Source organism: Capsicum annuum, chromosome 8 (assembly GCF_002878395.1).
Source record: "Capsicum annuum cultivar UCD-10X-F1 chromosome 8, UCD10Xv1.1, whole genome shotgun sequence".
Lineage (NCBI taxonomy): Eukaryota > Viridiplantae > Streptophyta > Magnoliopsida > Solanales > Solanaceae > Capsicum > Capsicum annuum.
In genome coordinates this window covers 168384742-168402847 of record NC_061118.1, presented here as the reverse complement: position 1 = coordinate 168402847, position 18106 = coordinate 168384742, and the positions used below count along the sequence as shown (strand labels likewise).

General features: G+C 34.5%; 2 protein-coding genes, 1 long non-coding RNA gene and 1 other non-coding gene across 4 annotated transcripts in view; 2 read left to right on the top strand and 2 right to left on the bottom strand.

Annotated features, from left to right (window-relative positions):
• Window positions 1-4509: 4509 nt before the first annotated feature.
• Window positions 4510-5046, bottom strand: LOC124886495. The gene has a single exon (XM_047395132.1). It carries the CDS (start codon window positions 4953-4955, stop codon window positions 4719-4721), a length of 237 nt encoding a protein of 78 aa, XP_047251088.1. The 5' UTR covers window positions 4956-5046; the 3' UTR covers window positions 4510-4718.
• A 5155-nt stretch (window positions 5047-10201) lies between these two features.
• TRNAA-CGC lies at window positions 10202-10274 on the top strand. The gene has a single exon. It is a non-coding gene; the product is annotated as a tRNA-Ala (tRNA).
• A 784-nt stretch (window positions 10275-11058) lies between these two features.
• The window catches only part of LOC107840365, a 29713-nt gene continuing 22665 nt past the window's right edge, over window positions 11059-18106 (bottom strand). The window contains exons 9-18 of the mRNA XM_016684200.2: window positions 17962-18075; window positions 17181-17311; window positions 16156-16248; window positions 14907-15176; window positions 14446-14835; window positions 14249-14372; window positions 12795-12870; window positions 12447-12714; window positions 12053-12334; window positions 11059-11794 (exon numbers count right to left, since the gene is read on the bottom strand). Of these exons, the coding sequence (XP_016539686.2) occupies window positions 12615-12714; window positions 12795-12870; window positions 14249-14372; window positions 14446-14835; window positions 14907-15176; window positions 16156-16248; window positions 17181-17311; window positions 17962-18075 (1298 nt within the window). The 3' untranslated portion in view covers window positions 11059-11794; window positions 12053-12334; window positions 12447-12614. The remainder of the gene's footprint in view (window positions 11795-12052; window positions 12335-12446; window positions 12715-12794; window positions 12871-14248; window positions 14373-14445; window positions 14836-14906; window positions 15177-16155; window positions 16249-17180; window positions 17312-17961; window positions 18076-18106) is intronic.
• Window positions 11382-12501, top strand: LOC124886494. The gene is made up of 2 exons (XR_007043789.1): window positions 11382-11868; window positions 11995-12501. It is a non-coding gene; the product is annotated as an uncharacterized LOC124886494 (long non-coding RNA).

Genomic DNA, 18106 nt, shown 5'->3' with positions numbered 1-18106 from the left:
CACCCCCACACTTTGAAATATTTTACGTTGGGTTTCCTTCCTTTCCAGTTTTCATAAGGAATTGATTATGTCTTACTATGGGGAACTCTGTTGAGTATACGATTGGCTGTAAGGATAGCCTCCCCCCATAAGTTTTGCGGTAAACCGAAACTTATAAGCAAGATATTCATCATTTCCTTCAAAGTTTGGTTTTTCCTTTCCGCAATTCCGTTAGATTGAGGTGAATACGGGGCCGTAGTTTGATGGACGATTTCATTCTCTACGCATATTTCGATGAAGGGAGATTCATATTCTCCGTCCCTATCACTTCTTATTATTTTTATCTTTTTATGTAACTGATTTTCAACTTCAGTTTTATATTGCCTAAATGCATCTATTGTTTCATCCTTACTATTTAGCAAATAGACATAACAATATCTAGTGCAATCGTCAATAAAAGTTATGAAATACTTTTTCCCACCACGTGATGGTGTTGACTTCATATCACAAATGTCAGGGTGTACTAAGTCTAAAAGATTGAAATTCCTTTCAATGGACTTATAAGTATGCTTTGCATACTTTGATTCTACACACGTTTGACACTTTGATTTATTGCACTCAAAGTTTGGCAAAACTTCTAAGTTAATCAGTTTTCGTAACGTTTTATAATTAATATGGCCTAAACGTTCATGTCATAAATCATAAGACTCAAACAAATAAGAAGAATTTAAACTTTTATTTATTTCAACAGTCATTACATTCATCTTATAAAGGCCTTCGGTAAGATAACCTTTTCCTACATACATTTCTCCTTTGCTAATTATAATTTTTCCAGAAACGGTTACACATTTGAATCCGTTCTTATCTAGAAGTGAAACAGAAATTAAGTTCTTACGTAATTTTGGAACATACAAGACATTGTTAAGTGTCAAGACCTTGCCCGAAGTCATTTTCAAGCACACTTTCCCTGTTCTTTCCACCTTAGCAGTAGCGGAGTTAGCCATATAGATCATTTCTTCTACTTGAGCCGGAGCAAATGATGAAAACAACTCTTTGTTGGCACATACATGACGGGTGGCACCAGAATCCATCCACCATTCTCGAGGATTCCCCACCAAGTTGCATTCTGAGAACATAGCACACAAATCATCACATTCTTTGTTGGATTCAATCATATTTGCTTGATCCTTTTTCTTGTCTTTCTTTGGGGAATGACAATCCGTGGACTTGCGGCTAATCTTGCCACAATTGAAGCATTTTCCCTTGAATTTCTTCTTGGGTTGATTGCTTCCTTATTCAACTTTCTTTCTTTTCTTAAAATTATTTTGGTCATCTTCTACAATATGTGCTCCATTAATTGTAGAATTTCCTTTTGACCTTCTGTCGGCAACTTTATTGTCCTCTTCAATACGCAGTCGGACAATAAGATCTTCGACAGTCATCTCCTTGTGTTTATGCTTCAAGTAGTTTTTGAAATCTTTCCACAAAGGTGGTAGCTTCTCAACTATCGTTGCTACTTGAAATGCATCATTCACAATCAAACCTATAAAACAGTTTATGTGAGTATTAAGAACTTTTTTAATTTGTTCAACTAAGGTATTTTTCAAAGATACACCTTCTGCTAGGAGATCATGTATGATGACTTGCAACTCCTGCACTTGAGAGACAACCAATTTTCTATCTATCATTTTAAAGTCCAGGAACCGTGCAACAAGGAATTTCTTAATTCCCACATCCTCTGTTTTATATTTTCGTTCAAGTGCCCCCCACAATTCCTTCGACGTCTTAGTTCCACTATAGACATTGTAGAGGTCGTCTTGGAGACCACTCAGAATATAATTCCTGCAAAGAAAGTCTGAATGTTTCCAAGCTTCTACAATTACGAAACGCTCTTTGTTCGAGGTTTCCTCAGGCACCTCAGGAGCGTCTTCGCTAGTGAACCGTTGCAGACATAAAGTGGTGAGGTAAAAGAATATCTTTTGCTGCCATCGTTTAAAGTCAATGCCCGCAAATTTTTCGGGCTTCTCCGTCGGTACCATTGTAGGCGGAGCATTTGTACGACTTGATGTGGCAATATTAGTTGCCCCCACAGACGTTGCCGCATCTTGCATTTGACTATCGTTTGTCATTTTTCCTGTCACCACAAGACAAAAAATACTTAGTATTTTCAGAATACTACTTATAAAGTTAAGCAACTTTAAACTTTTCTTCTTGTTTCTAGTTGACAATGAAGTTTTTATGACTTCCAATTGTCAACCGAATGATCTTTAACTTGTGATGAGGTTTTTATGACTTCAAATCACTAGTTAAGTTCAGACGGAGTAGAAAGATAAAACTTTAATCTACAAAAACAAGCTATACAGATTCTGAAACTTATTTCCTTAAGATTGTTATTTCCTTCTACGGGTACGCAGAATCTATATATGCAGAACAACAACTTCAATTAGAGTTTAAGTATAAACAAGAACACAATGAAGTATATCAAATACCCTCAACACGAGATCAAAATGACCTTTCCATGAGGTGTATTTTATTTTTTTCAGAAAATAGATGAAACAGAAATGAATAAGGCCAAGTCGTTCGAATTCACGGACTTTCCCCTCACTGTACCCGAGGTTGCGGAATTTTCCTCCAAGGATAAAATGGCCAAACAAATCAACTATAGCGGTACCTCAAATTGGAATATCGTCGAACTCACTTAACGGATTGACTGATCACACAGAGTATTTGTAAAGACAAGAAGAGAGTTTATTGCAGAAAAATTCATATCAAAACAGACATACCAATTCACAAAACAGAACATCAGTTCATTGAACAGACATATCATTTCATTGAAAAATTGCATCAGTTTGAAACAGTGTATCATGTGCGTTTTCCTTTTGGCATTCGGATTAAATTTACGTGAAATAAACTTTGTCCAAAAAATTAAATCTCATCGATCAATCCAAAGCCAAAGCCAAGCAAGCAACAACAATTTGAGGCATTTCTTATTTCTTGCCTCACTTAACATATGAAGTAAGTGCTTTCTATTAAAAACACTCCATAGTTCCCTTCTCCCACCAATGTGGGAGAATTAGTAAACTTTTCAATTTTGGGAGTACACCTTCTAAATTGGTGTCTCCTTTCTTCTACCATTTTTCTCTCCATTTTCTATTCACACCTTTTTCATACATATTGAATCCAACATCTTTTATATCCAATTCATTTATTTGAAACTCAAAAATAAAGAAAAAAAATGAAGAGAAACCCTTGAAGATACTGGGAATTTTCTCACCGTTTGGGAACCTGGCTACGCGTCTTCAATGTAAATATTAATCTCTTCATTTCTTGGAATATAACTTATCATTCACTTAAAAGGATGAAAATCGTGGTATTTGCTTGATATATCTCTTAAGAAATAATAAATAAAACAATAATTTTGCTATATAACCTTTTGAAAGTAGTAATAACTTTAAGAACTAACTATACTTAATAATAGGAATAACTAGAAACTAAGTGATAAACAAATAAGATATTGTTTTTACATTGAAAGTGGGGTGCAATTTCGGTATTCGGTTCGATAGTTTTAAAGTTTGAATCCGGTGATTCGATAATCGATATTTGAGAGTAGATATCATACTTTTAAACATCGGTTCGATTATTAGGTAATCATTAAATTAAACTCCGGATTCGATGCGGTATTTGGTAATACCATATTAAAGTTGGAGATGTGCGAACTCCGTTTAAACTTCAGAGAGTATATATATTTTATAGAAATCCTATTTAGTATTCTTTTTTATTTTTTTTTATGAATATATTACAAGGTCTAAGAGATTCTTTATAATGACTAATACTATTGTCTATACCGAACCGAAAAATTTAGTTATTGGTATTTAGTAATTCGATATTTGATATGTTATTTATCAGCTTTTTGGGATTTTATGTTCAACCCTAATTGAAAGATATAAATTTTTTAAAATTGGACAAGTGAATGGATGAGGAGTATTATCTTGCCAAGTATTATTCGATGCTCGAGCATATATGCATATGGTATATTGATAATTCACTACTTGGCAATAGTAATGTACACAAGTGTTCAACAAAAGAATACACAAAGTAGATAAAAAGCCAATCCCAATTGGACATGTATGCATGACTCATAAATAATTTGGGTAACATCTATCTTATCCGAAGCTCATTCCAATAATGTATCTCAAATTATTGCATACCATGTCGCAACAAATAGCATTAAGGTACATGTTGCACTTTTTTTTTATTTTTTGAATTGGTACGTATTTAACTGAACTCAATAGGAAAAAAAAACAAATTTGATCGAATTCAATAGAATTGAAGTACGAACTTGACTGACCCAATAATCTTGATCCTGAAATTTTTTATTTATTGTCAGAAATTTATTAAATATATAAAGTTTATTAGTTAAAAATTTAATTATTTAGAAAGATTAACATCGTGAGTTCATGAAGTTCAAATTTTAGCTTCCATTTGGCAATCACTAGTTATTACTTGGAAGATTAGGAAGAAGCAAAGTTATGATGATAAAAAGAAGCTTCCTTCATTAAGTACAACTCACGTTAATAAGTTGGGATCATGAGTAATTAAACAACAGGCTAGCTACATGACATTAAAAAAGAAATCTTAGGTCAAATACCATATACAAGAACATTTATACATAGATAGTTGCATACTAAGAAATTATACATATATATACTTCCAAGTAGTATCATGCATCTATCATGGTATCAACAAGGTGCAAAACGATCCATTAACAAAGATAGAGTAGCTTCACACATTGTGTTGTCATTTTTGTTTTCCTCCATTTCTGAAGTTGAAGAAGAAGAATTCTTCTGTCCTTGTTTGCTTTCGACAACTTTCCCCACTGATGATTTCTTCTTCCTCAGCATAAAAGGGCTTTTGGCTCTGACCTTTTCACTTAGCTTTGTGATCTCACAAACGCAGGCATCAACTACTGCTGCCATTTTCTTTCTTTTTTTCTTTGGCAAAAAGTTCCTCTCTTTTTCTTTTCTCTCTTGCTTTTTGTATTCTTGAAAATATATAAAGTGAAAAGGGATTATTTATAGCATGAAATCAGAAGGTTGGGTGGGGTAGGAGTTGGGGGGGTGGGGTGGGGTGGGGTGGTCCTGGTGGAATTGAGTGGTTTTACAAGGAAAAATTAGAAAAAATCTATGGACACATTTCCCCTTGGTATACGGAATTGATATATTTTAGCAGGATATTCTCATAGGAATAATTTTTGAACTTTGGGTTCATACCTTATTTTGAGAGTATATGGAATAATATTATATTATCAATATTCAATAATTATCAAGTTTGTAGACATTCAAATTTTGTGGATTCTACAAAAATAGTTTAATTTTGGTTAGAGTTCTTTTGGGGCCTACTTTACCCTAAATCTAGCTTGATGGTTACTCTACCTAAACCCTAAATTACGCGTTGTAAAGGGGCAAATATCCTTTGCATCTCCAAGATTCCAAATATCCCACAAATTTATGAGATATTCATAAATCTCGAATATCTCAAAGGGATCAAAACCCTTTTTTCTTGATTAATCAAATAGATCAAGAAGATCGACAAATCCTCCTTTCAAGAAGATAAATCGATTTTCTTCCCTATGAGTTATAGTCTCAATTTGTGGGCGCTGAAATTTTATTAAATTTAAATCCGTACAAAATTTGGATTATATTAAATTCAAAATATATTAGTCCCAAATAAATATTGCGTATATTGCGGATTAATATAATTGAATTAATTATTTAAATCCAAGAATGTATGGATTTAAATAAGATCCAATATTTATTAGGTTAGTCCATTAATTTGGGCTACAAATAATGAGCCAACTTTATTAAGCCCAAGATATTGTCATGTTCTATAGGCGGCCAAAATAAGCGCCACATGTCAAATGACGTGGTATGCCAAGTCAAGGGATGGATCTAATAGGACCATGCCACATGTCAAAATAATGCACATGCCCATGAAATCAAAGCCCATAAAAGGTGTCATATCACTCAAATCTGATTGGTCAAAGAAAGTTCATTTTCATCATGACTCTTCCTTTTTCACAACTATAAATAGAGCTCTCATAACCCCAAAACTCTAACAAGAAGTAAGAGAAAACTTATGGATCAAACGCCGCAATTTCTCTACAAAGCTCAAGCATTCAAATCAAGTTCATCAAGATCAAGACCACAATATTAAAAAGCAAGCTCAAAAGTCCTTAAATTCAAGCACAAGTCAAGAACAAGTCCCTTAAATTAACAAATCAAGTACAAATTCAAGATCAAGCTTTAAACCCTTAAATTTATATTTGAAAAGACGAATCAGAGGACTCATAGAGATTGTAACACTCGCATATTGAAATCAATAAATTGATTGTTGCAATATTTTCTTGTCTCGAATTATTTATTTTTCGGTCTCGAGAATTTTATTGTCCAACAAATTCTAAATTTGTTTGCAACATAGTTTAATTCATGGAAAATAAACTTCAACCACAAATAAAAAAAATGAAGAAACAACAATTTTATTGATAAACGAAGTGGGTACAAATCTGTTCCTCTCTTGACTCTTCTCTCGTGATTTTCTCCTTAATTCGAGGGCCGTCAGTAGCGTATTTCTCAATTGTAGGAAGATTTGGATATGAATTTCTTTGTAATCCGAGGGCCGTTAGTGACGTATTTCTCGAACATAGGAACATTGGGATTTTTTCATAATCCGAGGGCCGTTAGTGGCGTAAAGGGTTTTGATCCCTTTAGATATTCGAGATTTATGAATATATCATGAATTTATGAGATATTTGGGATTTTGGAGATGCCTCTATATAGGGGTAATTTAAGGTTTAGGTAGAGTAGTCATCAAGTTAGATTTAGGGTAAAGTAGGCTCCAAGAGAACTATAACCAAAATTGAACTCTTTTTGTAGAGTCCACAAAATTTTAATGTCTACAAATGCCCCGTACTTCAAGACTTGTCGGGGTGTAGACTTGATGAAACTCAAAGACGAGTCTTGAAGTATTGTTTTCATCTTTACGATCCCGCGGCTACAGATTTGCATATTTGATTTATGAGAGAAGAGATGAAGGGCAGACTTGGTCCCACTGGGCGTGTCAATTTGTTTGCAACATAATTTAATTCATGAAAAATAAATTTCAACCACAAATAAAAATATGAAGAAACAACAATTTTATTGTTAAATGGGGTGGTTACAAATCTGTTCCTCCCTTGATTCTTCTCTCGATTTTCTCCATAATTCGAGGGTCGTTAGTGGCGTATTTATCGAATATAGGATGATCTCTTTATGAATATTCCATTATTTTGTAGGATATTGGAGATCCGATCTTTTTACGAATACCCATCAGTTTATGGGATATTCAAGATGCCTCTTTCGTGGAATATGTTACCCTTTAAATAGGCGAGATTTAGGTAAAGAAGTCTCCTAGAACTCTAACAGAATTTGAATTCGTTTTAAATAATTCCACAAATTTTAGATGTCTATAAAGGTAATTGGAGAATCTTGAAATTTTAAATGGAGATAAAAAGAATAAAAATAACGTGACTTTTCTTTCATCTACTTTAAGTTTTGATATACAAAGTTGTGCGATATTTATATGATGAAAAGATAGTAAATATCTAATGCACAACTTAAAATAACGAATTATTAAGTACTTGATGACACAACCTTTAAAAAAATACTCTCATTCAAGTACCATAATAAAAACTTCAAGGTATTGATTTGAATATTTTACACTAACTACTAAATTTTTCTAGAGTAAATTTTAAGTATCTAGAAGATAAACAAATAGTATTACGTATTACAATTTCTTGTCAATAAAATTATATAGAGAACTATTTGAAAAATGGGGTCAAATACTATAATATTTCAAAGTAGTAAAATGATAAACATGGAAGAAATTGAGAAATGCATAAAGAAAATGACTACTACTCTAATTGTTATGCTTAAGGACCACAAAAGAATACAAAAATCAAAAGGCGCGTAGAAAATTCTAAATAATTGACAAAACACTGTTCAATTTCTGCAGGCGTTGTCGCTAATAAAGGTCTTCAACCACGTGATTGGTGGCCTTTAATTCGGTTAAAACTTAAACGCATTCGATTCGATGTATGTGTCAAATTAATATATGTATGTTATGTATTTGAATTTAAAGTTTATGTTATTTAATTATAATTAATTAAAATATATTTTACTTAAATTAATTACTTAATCATGATAAAAAAAATATTAATTTGATGTATGCAAACGGATGTGCGTAAGTTTTTACCCTTTAATTCTTCGTGTTTTTATTCACTTTCTTTTTGTTAAAAAAAAAAAAAGAAATAGTCTTTGAGTCTTGAAAAATAAGAAATAAATAGCAGGGAATTTAGGACCAATTGGACACTTGCTACGTGTATTAGATTATAGTATTATTGCAATGATATATAATAATGTGTGAAAGTCATTTCTAACTTTCTTTCACACGTCAATTTAGTGTCGGCCGATGAATACGTATTTTGATTGTAGCAGTTAATGAATTATAGCCTGTTTGGATTGGATTAAAAAAATAATTTTTTATTTTAAGTGATTAAAAATATAAAATAAGTGCTTATAAATTAAGCAGATAATTGTTTGGATAGAAGTGCTGAAACTGAAAAAAAAGTTGTTGATTTGTTTGATAAATAAGTGATGTTAATCATTTTTATGCTGTTAAAATGATTTAAATGTCTTTAAAGTTGTTAATATCATAAATAAGGTGAATTATTTATAATTTTTAATTCTAAAATAAAATTTTTGAACAAACCTCCTATGTAATGATGGATTCGATAAAAACAAAAAAGAAAGATGAAGAAGAAATTGAAGGGAAGAGACGAAGTGTAGTGGCAAAGAGAGAAAAAAAATAGTTTATATTTAAGGGCTACAAGTTTAGGATATTGTTGGAATTGGAGGAAAATATAAGGATAAAAAGATAAATGTTTTGATCAAATCTAAGAGAATTTTAATCTAAAAAGCAAGAGGTACTTAGCTTCTCACTTTTTGATTCTTTTAATCAATTTTTAATTTTTTTAAGCACTTTTTAATTTTACTAAACATCTTAAAAAGCTAAAAAAGAGATTAAAAGTTAATTTGACCAGATTTTAATCTTATTCAAACGGACATTTACTGAATTATTGATCTCGACATTAGGTTTTAATTAAAGAGTTGAATTATTGATCTCGACATTAGGTTTTAATTAAAGAGTCCATAATTTCATTATTCTCTCATTTTGTATTGCACCTCTTGAAAAAAAAAAAAGATTTAATTAGAGGTGGATTTTAGGTGTCGGGGCCAAAGAAGATAAAGCAAATCAAGTGGTTATTTATTTCTTTGTAAGAAGAAGATATTAATTTGCAACTCTGAAAGCGAAAGAGGAAGCTAGTAACACAACAATTACCAAGCAAGACATAAGGAAGACATTTAGTTACATGATCATCCTTTGATTTAGAGAGTTAGAGCCCTTAATAGTACAAGAATATAAATTTTCCAATAGGAAAGCATGAAAAACAAATTAAAAAGGCCGCACACTGCATTAAATTCTGCTGTGTGTAGAATTTGGGAAAGTGTTTGGATCAACAAGAAAAAAGAAGATAAAATGCTAATTTGCAAGAGTCGTCATACTAACTGCGCTTTAAGGATGAAAATTGAATCTGTTTTTCGTTGTTCTTCTTAAGTTTTTGAAGATCAAATTTCTTTTTCAATGCTTGCAAATACTTTAGGTAAAGTTGAGGTCTCGGTAGGGAGCGCTTTCACCCGAATGAGCCCCTACGCGGCTTGAATCCGAATTAGTCGGACTTCAATGCGCGTATCAGACATTGGATGGAATTTTTTTATTTTTTTTTTAAAAAAAGATAAGAATAGATGGTGGAGAAAAAGCCAATCCCAATTGGACATGTATGCTGGTGGTGGCAATGTCATGACTAATAAATAATTGTGTATGTTCTTATCCAAATTCCATTTCAATAATGTATCTGAAATTATTGCATTCCAGGTCACTACAAAGACTATTACTGATAGAGGTGACTTTGTAGACGACTTGATTGCAATGTCATTTCCTCATTATCTATCTGCCTAACGCTTGCTGAGTTGTGATGATCAAAATGAACTTGCATTATTGTAGTAATGTATTACGAGAAAGATTTCTTTGATACATATCGATTTAAGTGAGATCTGAGGAGACAAATGGGGGTGTAGCTCATATGGTAGAGCGCTCGCTTCGCATGCGAGAGGTACGGGGTTCGATTCCCCGCACCTCCATCCATCATATCTTTTCATTTTAATAGTACCTTTTGAAAGAATGGATGCTGGTACAGATTAGTGTTCTATGTGAATGAATGTTGGTATTAATTTTGACAAATTATTTCTCTCTTGCAAAAGTTTCACTTAAACACTGAGTGAGTAGACTGAATCCTCCCAACATTTCATCAAGTGACTTACTTACTTAATCAAGATGTTCTTCTGTGTCACGATATATCGTGAACAATCTCGCTAGGGTACGGTAATGCCTATATACACCGTACCTTCCTCAGACATATCACTTATGAAATTACACTGAATATGTTACCACTTGATGAGTGGAAGTGGTCGATTTGGAGCCATCTGAGAAAACCAATTCAGCAGCTACAGCTTAGAGCCTTGTTGCGTAACTAACTGGCAATTGGCGTACTTATAAATATCTACAACCCCTCACATCTTTATTTTCCTTTCTAAACTTTTTCAGCCTCACATATCTATAGATATTTTGTTTTTTTTATTCGAATATCACTCTTCGTATACATGGTTGAATATGATGTTCATAAAAGGCTAAAAAAGTGCGTCTCTTTTATTTGTTTGTTCTACAGATTCACAAATATCTGTGTCCCAAGTGATAATATTATTTCATGTCTAAAACCAGGTGCTCCTCACCCCTTGATATTTACTGAATTTCAGGTGCAGGAGATCCAACTAATCATGATTATTAGTATCTCTTTGGGACCCAAAGAAGATTAGTAAGACTTCGCTTTTCCAAAATACGATTTTTTTGAACACGACACACATCGTGTAGGTAAATTTATTTAAGAGGAAAAGAGGAAGGAGAATTCTTTGATTGTTAGTACATATTTACCAACTTAACTGAGCTGCTGTAATTTGTTACTTACTACTAGTATCCTTTTTTTACAACAAACTATGAGCTGCCGTAATCTATTAAAGTAATTCCATTTTCCCAATACATGAAAGGGCCCCCCATTTGCATATTCCATTCGAAGCTATTGACAAACAATGGCATACACTTGGGACATGAATATGAGCATGATTTAGACCACTCAACTTCCAAGTTGTTGCCTTCATCTTATTCCTCTGGATTGCTACTATGCCTAGCCCCAAATAAGCCAACTATGCGTCCAGTAGACCGAAGCAAAACCCCTGGAGACGAGAAAAAAAAATGCATTTGTGCCTTTCCTTTATCGTCCCTGTGAGTATCCGGTGCCCAATGACAGGATAGTCGAGAGATGGATGGTGGTGGCAGGCACATATCAGGTCCGCTCCAACGTGGTTGGGTAGGAATATCGCTAGAACTTGTGAACATGTAGAATCATTACAGATATTTACAAGATACCTAGTGCTCCATGGTAAAAAGCCAGACCCCATCTAGAGCAACAGCAGGAGCTATAAGGTATACCCATATTGGATCCTCACTGCCTCAGCCAAAAGTCAAATTTCTCATGACATATGAATGGCATTAGCCAATCCTCATCAAAGTCCATAAGCAGCTGTTGCAAGTGAAGTGACCAATAGACCTATCAAACAAATAAACAAGAGGCAGCTTCAGCACAAAAACTTGACACGAATAATTGAAGAGTAATGTAATAAAGTAAGTGAGCGTAGCATACATATCCATGCATAAATACATCTGAAATAAAGCTAACACCTACATCTTGGAAGTTCATTCCGCATTCCACAAGATATTCCAACATTTACTCATTAATATATTCTACAGAATTATGCAAGGAATCCATAAGAGCATCCACAGCTCGGCATCCAGATTTTCATCTTACCATATGATAGTTTGAAAAGGTAGTTGTTGCCAATTAGTGGATATGGATGGACCATGCTACCGTTGGAAGCACATTATATTGTCTTCCAACAGTGTTTGAACCATGATCAAACTGTTGCGAAAGTGTAGATTTGACGTTCCAGCGTCGCATATGCAGATTTGAATAAGCAACATGCAGCAGTTTCTCAAAAGGCATCATATAAAGGAAGAATAGGCAGCTGAAGAAGATGAGAGCATTCTACCCACAGCCTTCAAGTTGGATCCTCAAATTCGCTTGCACAGACTGCATCAGAAAACCATCAATCCTACTAGTTACAAGATCCAGGTTGTATAAACAAGATTATTTAGTTATGCCTACAAAAGGCATTAAACAAGATTTATAGAATATTTCTCACCTAAAATTGCTTGCCAATTGCCACGTCCCTCACAATGAGGAAGTCAAAGTTCCAACACGCATCTTGTGGTTCAGGAGACTAAGCTCTATCTCAACTTCTTCAATGATCACAGAAAATCATGAAAAGAGCTCTTGTGTTGAGAAAAAAAAAAGAATAATGTTCACCAGCTCAAATCCACGGTGTCCAACCCTCATACATGTTGCAAAGATTATCTACACTAGTTGCTTGTTTGAGAAGATAATCCACTTGTTCTGCAACACTCATTTCCCTGAGGAGAAATATAAACAAACATGGTCGTTCACATTTAATACAAGACACTTCACTAAAATTTTCATGGGAAGGATATACCTGTTATCAGCTACATCTCGACCATCTAACTTCATCTCGACTCTCCTTAAAATTGATAATGCATATGTATTTTTACCTAGGAGAACAAAACCATATATTTATTATATGAAGTGTAACCATTCATAAAATGTTATTTAATAATCAAAAACTACATTGACAATAGAGAATAAGAACAACCAATTACTAAGACTGATACATCACACTGTCGGCTAGTCCTCCAGTAATTTGATACGGTTAAGAAGGGGACAAACTTTATAATTAAGATAACACCATTAAGTACCTAACAGCGGAAGTATTTCAACATTTCCTTTGGTTGTTCAAGATTAAAAAACAATTTTGTTAGTTTCGAACGAAGTCCTCTAGCTAAGTTTGTCCTCTATCAGATATTTCTTTTTTGATTATTTCTAAAAATTTGGACCATTTCTCTATTTGTGTGTCATTATGAAACATGTATCTGGAGCTTAGCAAAATAAAGCTCATCCACCTCTCCGTAGTAGGAGAGTGATTACGCCTAGGGTGTTTGGCTTTCCAAATCAAGATGAACAAGAGTGCTCAAACTCAACGTTCAATAAATACTCTCAACTGCCATAACCCCAAAGACACCCGAAGTACATCAGAAGGCACTCTACGGTGCTGCTCCTCCCAACTAAAGAAGCATGATTACACACAGCCTGGCCAACAACCACACATTTAGCAATGAAGTGCAAAAACACAAAAGTAAATCAGCAATCAGGAGAAGCTTCATCTTAGAACCATGTAAGAACAAGAAGTCACTGCTACCAAGGTCTCCAAGAAATAAAAAACAAGGAAAATGACATCATTGATATTATTTTAACCTCCCGAAAGACTAAGTGAAAGGGATAGTTTCCTTCATTCGTGGTAGCCTGTACTAAAATCTTTTATAAATTCCTATAAGAAATTTGCCACTATCACTTCCTACTGCAAACTGCTTTAAGATACAATCTGCTGAACAAAATTACTTCAGAAATATCAAATTTTATTTTCCTCGAACCTACAATTCAAAAGTTACTGCTCAATTTATAAACACCTCCCACAGGAAGTCATGCCCTACAATTTCAATTCAGGTTGCGAACAACTTTGACAACCTAAAAGTGAGAGAATTAATGGCTAGAAACGCAAGTATGTGAAATGAATAATCCGCTGGCTTAAAAGGAAAGGAGGAATTTCCAATCATCTTAAAAAGGTTCTTGAGCCCTCTAAAAGAGATAAATGGCTAATCAAGAAATTGCAATCAGCTGTTGGAATTAGTATGAGACAAGTACATAACCCACTTCTCAAGGTTGATAACTACTCGTTCAAATGTGTAGAAGCCTATTTCATCATGAAGTAGTTTTCAACTATTAAGACTAACCACATGAACTTAAAAGGTCAAGTTAAAGCGGCATTATGAACATTCAATAATAATTGGAAAGAAACTGTTGATAAATCCTAACCTCTAGTTGTTCGGTTGGCAGCCTCCACATTGATAAGTGAAGTTCCATGAGCAGCCCCCTCGACCTTATCTTTGCTTGACAAGGGCTCTTCATTTCCAAGCAAAAGTTTCATCTCAAACGTCTCCTGATCCAATCAATAACAGTATCAATACTGGGTAAAATTCAAACTGTCACATTGTACAAATAAAGAAACAAACCTGTGTCTTTTCAGGTTCCGGCTGTGGCAATTCTGGAAGTGCACTTCCAACTGAGGAAAAATTATGCAAGTATTCTCTTCTCTCTGTGTCATCAGAACAATATGGAGTACTTGGGTCAGTCAAGTCTGGGCCATTGGAACTATTTGCAAGACTAACTTGAGATGATGTAGCTGCAGACTCTGAACTGCCACTGGTCATGCTATCAGGAGCAGATATCCATCCCTTATCTTGCAAAGACAGTCCGTTCACTTCAAGAAAATCCATGCTGCTTTCTCTGTCTGATTGGGAGAAGATCTCATTCTTTCCATCATATTGATCAGCAAGATCTGGCCTGTAGGAGTTAAGATCCTCTGACCTTGCTTCCTGGCTTTCTCCTAATCCCTCGAGAGCCTAAATCAAATAGCAGTTGATTAGAATCTTGGAAAGAGCACCATGAAATGCGTGTGTATTCTCTTTACAACCTTATGCAGATTTCCTGCATGCAGACTTGCAGATTGGGCTAGCCTGGTCAACATTGAATAAAGTCCCTCGACGGAGATTGTGAGAGAATGAACCAAGGGCTTAAAGATTTCATAAGTTTTTTCTACTTTAACATGATAAGACTGGAATATAGCTTGTCCATGAACAGGAGATATTTCCATCGTTGCCTCTCTTTCCTTTGTCATAGCTTCAGTCATGGCAGCAACATCCTTGCATAATAAAGATTCAAGTGGAAGTAGGATGCCATTTGCCTGTCCATCAAGAAAATTAAAAAAGTGGTATTCTTAAATGAGAAGGTTCCTAGGAAAAAATTTCCACTCAAATGAGACCCTGAAATCATCTCTAGTATCACCACCTGCCTAGACGCACCATTCCCCAATAAGAAAGTAATCCTTTTATGGAAATTAATGTAAACTACATTGCCATCTTCCAATGTGATGGAAATTATATGATCCAAAACTGTAGGAAAAGACAGTAAATTAAGAAGGAAATTTAATATGAACAGGGAAAGGGAACAAATACAGGAAACATCATCCCTTTTAATTACTGTCACTTAGCAATTTTATTTTTCCTCACTTTTTTTATCTGTGACAGACCACAAGTAAAAAATGACACCTAAAGATTGTCAACATGCAGTATCAGAATTCAGAACTAGGGTGAGACTGCTCAGAATAAGGACAAATTACAAAACGGAACAGTAAAGCTACACTCTGCTGGAGCTTTTCTTGAACCTGTGGTGTCACATGGGTTGTGCTTTCAGATATTAGGAGCCTACTGCATAGCTGGCTAGGGCAAAAGACAGCAAAGATCCAGAAGCAACTTCAAAGGACCATCACTCTGTGATTTTCTGGACTATTTGGAGAGAAAGCAATATGCTTGTTTTGAGAGTAAAAATAATCACATTTCTAGAGTCAAAAAACTTTTGTCCGCACAATCTGTAAATTTGGCGTAAGAGGTGTCTATTAGAGAGTATGGATCAGTATATGGAATTTTTTGATTTGCTAGGAAAAAATGTAACTGGATGCTCTTGTAGGTGGTAGATTTTGTTGTACTTATGTATACCATCGTGGTTTTTAATAATAAAAAAACTTTACCCTTTCAAAAATTAAAAAATAAACAATTTGCCCCTGCTGCTACAACTGCCCACTGCTCCCCCCCTCTCCACCTCTACCCATCTAAAGATAAAAGGAAGACAAACAAATGGAGAAGTGGAAAATAAGAAAACAAAACCTTTGATAGATCTTCCATAACAGACGAGTGCAAAGCAGTAGCTTCTTTGGCTATACTGTGAACATCATGCACACCTTCTGTTACCGCCAGAACCTTTAGGAAAAGACAAATTATCAACCAAAAAGCAAAGGAAATTTAAAATAGCTGACACAAAGCACCAATAATGTAATGTGATTTCCTCTGGATACTGCAGGCACAAAACTCACTAATCCTTCATTGATAAATGATGAGTACAGCACATGCGTGAAACTTTTAATACAAAATGCCTATTAATTTTCTTTTTGAAAGCAAATAAAATGCCTCTTCTTAATGTATGCCTGTTCAAGATATATTGGAAACAGCCTCTAGCAAAAATGCAAGGTAAGGCTGCGTACGATACACCCTTGTGGTGGGGCCCTTCCCCGGACACCGCGCATAGCGGTAGCTTTAGTGCACTGGGCTGCCCTTTTTACATGTGGTCAACAACACTCAAAAGTAAACCTAGAGAAAGATTGACCATGATTCACATCAAGAATGACATCCAGGACGCTGCTATAACAAAACAACAATACTATGGCAAGCTAAAGGAATCCAGGAATATTATTGTATGGCCAAACATACATTTAGAAGGAGAAATCCTGCAAAATCCATGTTCATTGTGTTAAAGGTGAGACAACTTGCTTAGTTTGGCCTTACTTGTATAAGTTATTCTGTGATTACAGATTTAATCTTCAAAGTTTCTCGAATTACTTACAGAAACTTTCCATAAAGATGCAACCCTTGGTCTACGGTATTTCTACCTATTAGTTTTCTTAGGTTGATTCAAATCTGCCTCTTGCTGCTCTATTAGGAAAAATAAGCTACGCAGATGGAATTAAGTATGCATGCACCATTTCAAAAAAGATGCATGTAGCTTAGGAGAATAGGCTTAGTAGATGAAGTAAATACTCATGCAGCTGAAAAAGCCAATTTAGACACAATTTGATTGAAAGCACTGACATAAATGAACGTTCATAAGAACATTAATTTAGTTGTGAGCAGTCTACCTCTTCAAGCATCGAACCACATTCAGATGTCAAAGCAGTACGCCCCCTTGTAATGGCCCCAAATGCTGATAGAGCCACACTTAATTCATAGGAACAATCCCTCATTGCAAGCAGAGTGCTTTGCATATCCCCTAGGAGAAAAAGAAAGGTCAACAGCATTGAGAAAATAGAGGAAGGCAACTCTAAAAACATCTTGCTCCAGTCAGTGATAAATTAAGAAAATACTAAATAGAAGCACGTGCTTCCACATGTTCTACATTCAGCATTAATAAATAAGTCATTTTTTCCTAGAGTTTCCATCTTCAAGATGGGATCAACTCACAAATTTCATACTTGCTAAAGGTAAAATCCAATATCCTAAACCATGTGGCAACAAGAAGGATGGGATTTGTATCTAGTTATAGGCTGATAACTGAAAATCACGACTGTGGACTACTAATGTTCGCATTACATGTCATAGATTAAAATATAAATGAAATTGAGTGGTTTTATTGGACATACAAATACTGTTGAAATTAATATATAAAATCATGCAAAAACTACTTCAGCTTATGGTAGGCCGAAAATCCACCTCTTGTTTTGCGCAGAGAAAAGTTCCAAAGTTTGAGTTTCACAGTGACCAACTGTCCCTACAGTTACATGTGCTTGGTCCAACTAATGAAAGAACCCCAGCAGCACAAGTTAAAGAGCTTGATCTTATCACATTTTATCAGGTTAAGATTTTAGGTAACCATATAATTGAACAAGTTACATTCAAAATAGTACCATAAAATCATCTTACCTGATGCTGACTTAGCTTTAACAGAAGCAACACAGAGTTCATTAGTTGCAGAGAATAAGCCACTTGAAGCAGCCTCCATGTTGCTCTGTGCAAGTTTCCATTCTTGTTCAGTATCTGATGCATAAAGGACAAAAAGACGATTTTT